This window comes from Motacilla alba, chromosome 2, assembly GCF_015832195.1.
Source record: "Motacilla alba alba isolate MOTALB_02 chromosome 2, Motacilla_alba_V1.0_pri, whole genome shotgun sequence".
Taxonomy (NCBI): Eukaryota; Metazoa; Chordata; class Aves; order Passeriformes; family Motacillidae; genus Motacilla; species Motacilla alba.
This window is the reverse complement of record NC_052017.1, coordinates 104,268,522-104,280,411: the sequence shown is the minus strand read 5'-3', so window position 1 is coordinate 104,280,411 and position 11,890 is coordinate 104,268,522. Positions and strand designations below refer to the sequence as shown.

General features: G+C 42.4%; 1 protein-coding gene across 1 annotated transcript in view; it reads right to left on the bottom strand.

Annotated features, from left to right (window-relative positions):
* Positions 1-3,462: 3,462 nt before the first annotated feature.
* The window catches only part of COLEC12 (collectin subfamily member 12), a 96,609-nt gene continuing 88,181 nt past the window's right edge, over positions 3,463-11,890 (bottom strand). The window contains exons 6-10 of the mRNA XM_038127704.1: positions 10,966-11,454; positions 10,708-10,844; positions 9,858-9,967; positions 8,030-8,175; positions 3,463-6,856 (exon numbers count right to left, since the gene is read on the bottom strand). Of these exons, the coding sequence (XP_037983632.1) occupies positions 6,837-6,856; positions 8,030-8,175; positions 9,858-9,967; positions 10,708-10,844; positions 10,966-11,454 (902 nt within the window). The 3' untranslated portion in view covers positions 3,463-6,836. The remainder of the gene's footprint in view (positions 6,857-8,029; positions 8,176-9,857; positions 9,968-10,707; positions 10,845-10,965; positions 11,455-11,890) is intronic.

The following is an 11,890-nucleotide window of genomic DNA, read 5'->3' as shown; positions in this document are numbered from 1 at the left end:
TTTTGTACTTCTAATACAGATGGAAAACTAGAAAATATTCTGTGTTTCAAAATTTGTGTAGGAGGAAAAGGACACGTAGGAAAAACCAACCAACCAACCAACCACCAAAACAAAAGCCTCAACCCAGCTCCCAGAAGACCTGGAACAACCAGGAATTTTTGTTTGTGCTGGGAAAGTATTGCATAGCTTCAGGCACCAACTGAATGACATGCCTTTCTTGCAAGGCAGGGATGTGTTCTCTCAGCTGAGAATGGGAATTACGAGAACCACAACACTGTCCCTGTTATGTTGTTTCTGAGAAGAGAGCTCCTCTGTGGTTGATCTTACTAGAAACCACAATGAGGACATCAGGGTTCATTATGCTCCTCAATCATTCTCTGTATTTTTTTCCTTCTACTCCCTGAGCTGTCCCTTTCTATTTTTCTCTGTTCCCCTTCTGTCGTCAGCTCTTCTCGCTTGACCTTTTCTCTTTCTTGTCTCCTACAGTTTCTTTGAAACACAGCAGGAAAGCAGGATTGCCCCAGTCTGTCAGATGATGGGCCAGTGACAATGCTGTGCCTGTAGGTAAGTTTGCTTCTGCAAGCAGATAGCATGAAGCTGTCTGTTGTTCAGATAGCAGTTCGTGCTGTTCTCACAGGCAATAGTTCAGGAGCATTATTTGCCTGCTACAGTGGGATACTGCAATGCCAAGGATGCTTTGCCTGATTTTAATTTCCAGGCTTTTATTTTGACATAGTAAACCAAAGTGGACAAAAATACATTGCTGCCATTCAGAAAAATAATTCATCATCTGTTTTATATGAGTGTGGGTAATAGAGATGGAATTAAAGAAATGTCATCTTTGCAATATGCCCAGACTTCTGAATGAGAAGGATTCCTAAACAAAATCCTTCCAAAGTCACATTTCAGACTTGTAGCTTCCATCAGCAGGACCTCTGGCAGGGCTGGCAGGAGCATGACTGCAAACACGGGAAGTTTGGAAGCAATCCTTTGAGCCTGGAATCACACTCATGCCTGAGCTGGGGATTTGTGCCTTGGCAGGACAGATAGGAAAAGTAGAAGTCACACACTAATGTCTGAATCGGAGATTTTTAATCTCTTGAAGAACAAGGACCTAGGTATAACTTGAACTTAGATTCCACTCTGATGTAAACCCAGAATAAGTGCTTAAGCTCAGATATACTGATTTTTCAAACGCCTTATAAAATGTGTTACTGCCTTATAAAAAGCCAGGCACTTGTAACCTGCTCTAATTCAGCGGGAAACCACCCTTTATACCCATGTTGTTGCTCTGCTCTCTTGCAACACTAACAAAAAAAGAGTATGGAAACTTCCACCATTCATCAAGATGCCCAGAATGTCCTCAGATAATCCCTTGTGGGGCTGGATGGTGGGATCAGAGCCAGGCTCTGTCATCAAGGCTCCCCAGCTGGTCAGAGGCATGTGTTTGTTCCCAACCACCCCTTACTGTGTCTCAAGATGAATGGTTCCACAATGACCACTACAATTACTTGACAGTCCCAGGAGAGATGCTGTTTAAGCTAAAGGACAGCACTGGAACCAGAACAAATGTATCTGAACTGGACATAATTGCATTCACACTGGTTATTAAAAGAAGATTCCTAATAAAGTTTTTGAAGAGCAGCCAAATTATTAAAGGGATAAAAGCAACCCCTATTTGTTTTTAAAGTATAAGTTGGTATGGTTTTGGGAGGATTTGTTGAAATTAAGCTGCAGAGGAGTCACAGGTCTCAGCAGTCCTTTAACCTTCTTGTTTCTGACCCAAAGAGTCTCTTGGTAATTTAGTGTCAGGTGTTAACTCTTACCCACACAGGACATTGCTCTACTCTGCTGGTGTTCCTCTGCTGTGATCACACTGTGCTCCGCTCTCCAAAACAGCAGCAGAAATGGCTGTCTCCTGTATGCAGGGTGATGGGGGAAGGACACCACTCTGTTTAGTTTAGCACTGGAAAGCCCACTCCCCTAACTAAGGTGTATGAAAAATAATTTGCTCCATGTCAATGTTGGTTTCACTGGGAAAAGTCACTTCTAAAAATCACCTACCTGATAAACAAAATCTCTAAAATGAGACATCAAAATGAGTCACATTCTTGAAAATCTCCTTTTTCTTCCAGTCACAAAATGGAGTTGGCAATACTTACATGGCTCTGGGAAGTTCTCTGGGTAAGAAAATCATCATGGCATGCAAGATCTTCTCCAAAAAGGGCATTATTTGCCTGGTAATTTTCTTTTATTGTTTTGGTCTAAAAAAACCCCAAAACATCTCCACACAAACTTCGTAGCATTACACTGAGTTTATTTTGAAAAAGAAATCAAAGAATGTTTTTTCATCTCTGAGCCAGATGGGAAGGAAAACAAACGTCTTCCACCATATGAAAGAAAACAGATGAAAACTTTCAAAAAAAATTTTTGCCAAGTTTTTCTTTAGAATTCTTTTTCCACTAAACAACATGGAAAAAATGAAGTGGAGATGGTGAATGAACAAATAGGCTCTGGTTTTAGGAAGGCCTGGTTTCTGGGAAGCAAGGGTTTTGTCTGTAAGGCAGTTTACTCTCCCATTTATAGATGCCCAAGGTATCTCTGAGTGTGGGTAAGCACTGGGAACTTCCTCCTCCTCCTCCAGCTCCTGCCCAAGCCCTGGGAAGCCCAGGGTGTCCCAGCTGGGGGCAGTGCCAGGCATGGGCAGCTGTCCCACTGCTGGCCTCTCACCTGGGTGGGCCCCAGCACCTGCACAGAGCAGTGCAGAGCCTGATCTGGGGACAGCTCATGGAAGAGCCAACATTTCTGGGGAACACAGACGCCTGCAGAAGTGAGGGAGGAAAAACAAAGCAAGGCTGGAGACTGCTTGTTCCCTTTGGATGCTACAGATGTGTGAGCTGCTGTGCTCTTGGGCAAGGAGCCTGCACTGGGGAAAAGTGGTTTTGTTTTCTCACGTGTGAATCGACTCAGCCACCTTTCCCCTGCTCCTTGCACATCAGTTTCTTCCCATAGCTGGTGGCTGCCCTCTGACCAGCTCTTTGCCTTGCCACTGATCAGACACCAGTTCCTGCTACTTGCTAAAAGCAGAGTAGCTACGTGCCAGGAACAGAAAATTAAAAGAGGAGGTCAGCCATCTGAGAGAGAGAGGAATAGCAAGATCAGATCAGCCATTATAAACAGACAATTTAAGCCATCATAAAGGCTAATGTGGGGACTGACGCAACATAGCTCAGGACATCCCTCACCTGGAGGCTCACCTGAGGTGTTTAGTGTGCTAGGACAGTAAGCAGCAAAGCTTCAGCCCTTCTTAAAGGTCTTACTCAGATGACACCTTCAAAACCATGTTCCTATCCCCTACGTGCTGCAAGAACAAGGCACTAAACCTGCAATTACAGGATACGATAGCCCCAGCCATGCTCAGAACCAGGGTGGTGTAAGTGAAAAAGAAGGCTTTAATGGAAAAAAGCTTCATCAGTTTGATTTTTAATACCTATGAACGTTCTGGGTCCACATACCTCTGATCGCCACATCCCTCGTGCTTACACACACATGCACAGAGTTAACAACATCCATTTCTGTGTCTCCACTTAGTGATTTCTTTATTGGAACATTTGCAAGTATTAATTATAGACAACAAAGGAAGTGAGAGTTGAGATTTATAAGCTCTAATCAGCTGAAGGCATTTCCAAATAAATTAATGAAACAAGTCAGAAATGACATTAAGAAATCCAGAACTTAATGTAAATCACAATGACTTTGTACCTTCTCCGCCTTTCCCTCTTTTTCTTCCAACAGTTCCAGTGCTTGCCAGGGTATATGAACGTGTATTTAATTTTATGTAAAACAAGAAGGATGATGGGAATGTGTGCTCAATATGACAAGTTACAGTACTGGTGTATAAGAAGGAAAGCAAAACTCAAGCTGGGACAAAATAATTTGCTACCAGTTAAAAATTTCCATACAACCTGCATTATTACTCAAACCATACAGAAAGATTTGATGAGGATGTTTTCCCATTAAGGAGTGGCAGGTCTGACTTTCTTGACAATTTCTTGGCCCATTCTGGTGTCCTGCTTGCACTCCTGCCAATCTGTCCTTTCTGTGACATGTTCCTGAGCTGTCTTAACACTCTTGGTCCTCCCAGTGATTTTAATTCTTGTTGCCGTTGGACACCTCTGTTTCCTTCCCGCAGGAATACTGGGTCAAAAGGATGGTCTGTCTCAGCACGCCTGTCTGCTCAGGCCATATTTTAAGGATGACTGGACACGTCAGGCATGCAACTGCAGCACCCCTCTTCATCCACTTTTGTCTAACAGCTGCAGTGTTTGATTCAAGTGTGTGAACAGAGAGTGTGAGCCCAGTCACATCTCATTTCTCAGTGTCCTCAGCTTGTCATTCCCCTGGCTGGGGGACACTAGATAACTCTTGGAAAATCTGATCTCATGTATGTACCATCACTGCTGTTGCTGTATGAAGAGAAGGATGAAATCTGGGCAAGGAAGCAATACAGCTTGGGCTTAAACAGATGTTTCTTATTCCTTTATTTTGGTGAGAGAAGTCTGTGACATCAATAAAAAGCATGAAGAATGTAATTTAATATGGTAGATGCTCAAAACAGGCTTATTTCACCTAAATAAGCCAACATTCAAAACAAAGGTAGCAGTGCTTCCACTTCAGAGTGGCTCTTCAAGGCTCTACTCACCAGGGTTTGTGAGGCTCTCTGGGCACACAAAATATCAGTTTTCTACCTCATTATCCAAAAATAGCAGTTTAACGTTATGTTCACAGACAATGTGTAAATATATGTGTAAACACTACGGCATATGTCTACACACAACTCCTTGGTACAGCTCCTTGGTACAGCATGACGAATGCAGAATCAAGCTGCATTCAAAACCTTATGAAAAAGAAAAGGCTCACAAAATCCAGACTGTCTGAAGACAAGCCCTGCCCCTATGATGGTGACACAGGGTTTCCGGAGCTGCAATACATAAATCTTTTTATGTAATACATAAACCAATTTTTGTGTTGTTCCTGTCTCATCTCTAATTTGTTCCCACAGGACAGATTCCCAAATGTAACATTTTGTGTATTTTGAAAAAAAAAAAATTGAAATTCAAAACACTGGAGGGAAACAGCAGTCTTTAATTGATTGATCTTAGGAGCAATATTTGAAAATCTGAAGTACAAAATCTTTTCTCTTTCCAACAGAGTTGGAGTATTTCAACAAACTTATCTGCATTCAGCCAAGGTAAATGGCAGGTCAGGAGGCAATGGAAAAACAGCTCTCCTTCCCAAGAAGCCAAAACATTGTAGAGCATTGTAGAGCATTGGCCATGAGAAGGGTATAAAAACTGGAAACAAATACCAAGGTTTCTGCTAATGAATTAACCCGCTAATTTTTTAAATTCCTGATAAGCAATATTGCTGCCTAGACAATGGCTCATGGGACTGTGGAGGAAACTGGCTGGGTAATGGTATAATATCTTTCTGCTTTGCAGCATATTTTATTTTCTATTTTGTTTGGGAGAGAAGTACCAGTCCAAGAAGACAGACAGATCGATTTACAAAGCACTTTGGAGAAGTGCAAGTTTATTAGACTTTTCTGAGTATGGCATGTTTTTCTCACCAAATCTTGAAATCTGTCTTAAAAACAAACATACTTCAGTGTGTGCAGCTTCTTTGTTTCTCTTTTCATGAAGTCTCTCATCTGGGCTTGACCTGCAGTATGTGTGGCAACTACTGGGGTAGAATTCCTTACAAGAAGGGAGAAGGAATGAAAACATTTCTAAATGATTTTTAAAAATTGGAGATTTACTTCCATGGAATTTTCTCCTGAGAGGGAGGAAGGAAGGAAGGCAGGCAGGAAGGAAGGCAGGAAGGAAGGAAGGAAGGAAGGAAGGAAGGAAGGAAGGAAGGAAGGAAGGAAGGAAGGAAGGAAGGAAGGAAGGAAGGAAGGAAAAGCTTTTATAAAAATGGTCTTTCCATAGTACCCCAATGAAACACTGGCTGTGATCAGAGCTATATTGAGTATCTAGTCCTTAGTCAACTTAATTGTTACACATGCAGACTAGACTGCATACAGTAAGGAAAACACTATCTAAAATCTGCTTTAAAAGTTATTTAACCAGAACAAATCATCTGGGAAAGTAAAAATATTTCTAACTGGAAAAATATTTCTCTATAGCTGAGCTAGGCCTGACAGCAAACCTTAATGAATTATTAGTACCTTTATTGTTTTCTTTGGCCCCTGTGCACTATATTTGTAAAAAAAGTCAGTAAAAAAGAGAACAATTGTAAAAAGCAAATATTTTGTACAAAAATACAAAGTTTTAAAAGCTCTTAAAAGTATATTCCATATTACTGATAAGAGTTGGACTATATATATATATTTATATAAAATCTATATATTCGTGTATCTGTATAATTTTCCTACATTTGGGATTTTAGCAAATTAAGCAACTGTTTACACAGTTGCTTTATATGTTTTTCTATATGAGTGACCAACAGTCTTACTCAGATTGATAGAATGTCTTTTCTCAGAAGACACAAGCTGCTTATGGATGTGGTTACTGGTTGGGAAGAAAATCTAAAACAGAATTAGTCCAACAGTATTTCCTGATGCTGAGGGTCGAAAGGCCTTAAATAATTACAGGATGCTGGAGAAGAGTTATTGCTGAATTCCTTGATGCTTTTAAATCAGTTTTCAGTGCTTGCTTTTTTCTGTTTTCATCTTTTTTTTTCAGTTTTGGAAGTCAGTGTTGCTCTTTCCCAGGATTTTCTTCTTCTTTACATAAATTTCCTTAATATGAAGGTATCTGTAAAGTTACAGCCTATTACACTCCAAGAATTTGCCCTACAGTATAAGAGAAAACAAGAAAAACACAGAAAAAAAATCCTGTAAAAAGCCTGTGAAGATTAAACAAATTTCCAAAAAGAAAACTTACAGATATCAAGGTATGGAAAAAATTTGAGCAGACTCGTATTCAGATCCTGTAAGTCCTGGAGGATAAATATTTGTAAACCTTAAGGTTTTCTTAAAATAACAAATGTATGTAGGAAAACCAGGGTAAATCATATTGTTACTTACACATGGTCCTTCACTCTGGACATCCAAACAGAATTATACACACAAAGCTTGTTCAGCACTTAGTTTTGTCTTAGGGGACTATGGATGGGATGTAATTTTGGCTCCAGCTGACATTTATGTCTGCCTCCACTGAAATTCAACCAACACGTTTCCAGTTGGAGGAGCCAGGCACCCTTGGCAAAGCAATGTTTAAACAGGTTGCACGAAGGAGATAACGTTTCAGGCAGAGCCCTGCCATGAACACAAACACCAGCTTTGACCACGTTCTGTGGCGATGGGGCCGGGCTCTAAGCAGCCATGGGAACCACCTGCCCTCTGCTCCTGCAGAAATGCCTGTGTCAACAGAAGGAAATGCCCTGTGGCAAACACCTGGCTGACTGCTGGCCACACCGGCAGTTTATGAGTCCTTCACTCCAGCTGCAACGGATGAGATGCCTATGGCCTATGGACCCAGCTTCTCAGTCCCATGGGACATCTCCTGGCAGTGATGGGAATTTTAAGATCTCTTTAGCAGTCACCAAGTGCCTCCTATTGCACAAACTTTCAAAACAAAGACTTTCTGGTTTTTGAAGGCTGGTTCCTGAGCCACCCTTAGGCCAGCGTTCCCTGTTGTGTGGCCACTGAGCCGATAAAGGCAGCTTCCAGTGTGGATAGGATCTGGAGCATGTGCCAAATCATGCCCAAAATTTTAGGCATGTTTAAAGCCTACAGGAAATGGTCAAGATTCTGGGCATTCCATGGCTATAGCCAGCTTCGAGGCTGCTTTTTCCAAGTGCAATAAATCCAGCACTTGCATCTGGATCTGAGTAAAAGTGTCCCACATGATTCTCCCTCTTCCTCAACAAGGCACTGCTGTAGCATTTAGCCAAGATCTCACCTCTAGCTGCGGGACATTTACTATAGGCAAGAGGGAATAATCAAACCAAGGGCCTTGCTTACCTTTGTCCATGTCTTTTTCACAAATGAAATTGTTAACATCTTCACAGTAGAAGTCATTCCAGAGCCCAGCATAGATCAACCCAGCGCAATCTTCCCCTGGCCCGTGCTCGTGATCCCAGTTATCAGGCTGCCCAGGTTTCCAGTTTCTTTCCACAAAAAAGCAAGAGATATGATTGCACAACACAGCACACATGGCAGGTTTTCACCACAAGAAATTAACGAAAACATCATGAGATCTGTTCTGAACGGGAAACACACATTGAAACAAACAATACATGACTCTTGCTGAAAATGGAAAACAGATGTATTACAGAGAAGGGAATCTATTTGGCCTCAGGCTGCCAAAACTCAGAGACCTAAATTTAGACCAATGAACTTTATTTTAGTTTCTGAGTGTACATGCACACACAGTGGGAGTGCTCCATGCTCCAAGTGCATTGCTCTAAGCCTGCGAAACCTGCACACCGCATTCCCGCTGGCAGATGGGACTCAGAAGAGCCCATGGGCTCAGAGGTAATGCCAAGATAGCAACAGCCTGCCCTTGCTCACTGCAAAGCTCTCTGACTGCACCAAAGGTGGGCATCTTGGGAGGAACAGCAAAGATCCAAGTGTTTTAGGGACACGTGCTCATATGGGAAGGGAATTCTATTGACTTTTAAGAAATGCACGCAGTGTATTTACACACATCTTTTGAGATAGTTAGCTTTGATGGTGAAATTGAACATAGCAAGGAAAAAATCTTGCAGCAAGTGTTTCCTCATCCTGTTTTTGTTTAATAAGTGAGAAATGCTTCCAAACTCAGGATTTAAAAGATAAATTTTCCTGAAGAAACAGGTTGTTGAAGGGAGCTTGTGATTGCTGGCTGACACAGTCCATGCTCAGCTAAAAAACATGCCTGCCTGACATAGAGCGTCCAACCAGGCACCTGGGAGGACACACAGCTTTCCAGAAGTAATGAAATACTCCAAAAATCTGTAGCCAACAGCTCTGAGGTTATGACAGAGCACCTAAAACCATGGTGCAGTGGAAATCTACTAAAAGCAGCGCCTTAAGTAGGATCAGTCATAGTGCTGCCATGAAGAGTAAGAAAGATGAAAACGGGAAAGGAGAAAAAGGGGAAAATATTACGGCTCATTTGAAAGGAATCTTACTTTTTTCATGTTTTTCATCTAAATGAACACCAATGAGATCACAGCTAATCATTTCGTAACATCTGACTGACTGTGTAGCCTGTTTTTCTGAAGCACAGCATGTTAAGATCTATAAACTCTTTAGTCTACTCCTCAGTATTAAAAATTTGGGTGGTTGCAATCTGTTCCATTTAGGACAAATTAGGTGTAGCCCTAGGATTCCTGGAAAGCTGCCAATTCAGTTCTCAGCTGGCCAAAGCATAGACACCCTCATTTCATGCATTTTCCTTATGTTGAATGCTTTCTACTTGGATTTGGGCTTTATCTAAAGACTGGTCATTTTTTATTAGAACGAGTACTCTATTTATAGCCAGTTGTAATGCAAATAAGGAACATTCAAACCAAAACAGTAAAACTGTGCTTTCCATCTCAACTTTGTAATAAAAGTCAGAAGCAAAAGTTTTGGCAAGAAACACCACGCTGCATAGCTATGTGATTCTTTCATTCAACATTCTGTTTTCTTTCTGGCAAGGAAAAGAATCCTTGTGCATGGAGAAGGCAGAGAGAAAGAACCCCAGCACCCTCAGTAACAAATTAAATTATTGGCATCTACAACCATCTGGATTCATCAGATACTTTCTAGATGCTGCTGTTAGAAGTGTCAGCAAGAGTGACAGCATTGCTTTTTATTTACGTACGTGTAAACTGGTAAGGATCCATCCAACCATCTCCATTCATTTTCCTTCTCTGAATCTGTTAGTCCAATCCAGAAGCTGCCTTTCCCAATAATCTGCCTTTTTATCCATTGCTGTGAAAGAAAAAGCTTAGTCCATAACAAGGACAACAGTTTTTGGGGCCAATAAACTACACTGGTTTCATAAGCCTCTTGTTATTAGAACACAGTGGGCCAGAAAAATTTTTGTAAGCTGAAGATATGTTTCAGGAGTTGGCCTTGGGACCCCTTGCCCAGACTAGTATCCCTTTAATTGTTTGCAATGAGGTAGAGAGAGCTAGGCATGAAAATTGGGTTGACATAAAGCCACAGCTAATATCTTACAGACACAAATTGAAAAAACCCCTAAGAGTAAGGAATCGTATCTTGACACCTCCACTGCCATGTTGAATAGTATTAAAAATATAGCTAGATTAAAGATACTTTTGGGTCATACTAGACCTAGGCTGCATGTATTAAATCAGATAATTTTAAATTAAATTATATTCACTGCTGCAAAAAATACTTTGATAGTACACAAGGCGTAATGAATTCCATCTTTAAAGGTTCAAAACTCCTACAATTCTCAGCAGCTTTTCTGACTGCTCTGTCCCCACCACCTTCAGGGTCAGCATCAGTTCTGCTCACACTACCCTTCTGCACAGGGAGAAGCTGCTGATCAGGCGTAGGGTGGACAAAATTCTAATGAGTTAATCAATGTGCTTACTTCTGCTATATGAATTCATGGTGCTCTCAGCTTCCCACTATCTTGTGGTTTCTACACGTTAAACAGCTTTAAACTTCCTCCTTGAAAAACAGCAAGAGAAGGTAATTACCTGCTCCTCTTTGTTGTTGATGATAACCAAGCGTGATCCTTTCTCTTCACAGAATAACTTTGCATCTTCAAAAATTTCTCTTTCAGTTGAAAAGTAGTAGCACTTTTCCGTATAGTTCTTCCAACGGGGAGAACAACCTGTGATGTGAATTTTTTTGTGTTAAGCCTGTTATTGGTAACTCAACGGAGCAGTAATAGGGCCAGTAATAAATGGAGGAACCCATTCCCATCCACGGCACGCAGGGTGTTGATGGCTTACCATTAGCCTCAGGTACCGGCGTAGGTTGACTCTTTAGTGCCATTGGCTTCTCTGGACCTGGTGGCCCTGGTGGGCCAGGGGGGCCCTTTGGACCAGGCAGCCCAGGGACTCCAGGGAGTCCAGTTATTCCTCGCGGTCCTGGTAACCCTGGGCTTCCCACCGTTCCTTGCAGGCCTTGAAATCCAGGTGGGCCTTGGGGCCCTGGTGGACCATCCTTGCCTGGTGGCCCTGGTGGCCCTGGGTCTCCACTTGGTCCAGGCAGACCGGTCTTGCCAGGAGAACCTCTCTGACCTTTGGAGCCAGGCGATCCTCTTGAACCTTTCCCTCCTTTTTCTCCTGGTGGCCCGGCTGGCCCAGGTGGGCCCTTCTCACCTGCAGGTCCTGGTGGTCCAGGCTCTCCTTTCTCTCCTTTTTGTCCTTTTAGGCCAGCGGGGCCAAGAGGACCTTGAGGGCCTCTGTCACCTTTAGGTCCCCTTGGACCAGGAGGGCCTGAAACAATGTAAGCATACAAAGTGGGGCTATGCACAGAAAACAAAACAAAAAGCCCAGGTGGGGGGCTTGTTTAATACATCTCAGACCAGCGCCACTGGATTTTTACAACACAGAAACCGGCCTAACAGCTGCTTTCATCAGTGCTTGTAATAGTGCAGCTGCTTTCCAGGTCCTGTATACTGTTGTCCTTTCCTTGACCTCCACAAAATACAGGATACAGAAAATACTGTGATACACCCAGGCATGTGAACTGGACAGTGACACTGCGCCCCAGGTGACCAGCCAAGGTGCCAGTCCCTGCAAAACTCTGTGCTACTAGTTTATGCACTAATGCTGTGTGTTGATGGTACCATTTCCTCACTCTACTACGTTCCCTTCTCCTTCTAGTCTCATCTCTCTGCTCTTAGTCCCAGGACTTTTTCTCCCGATCCTG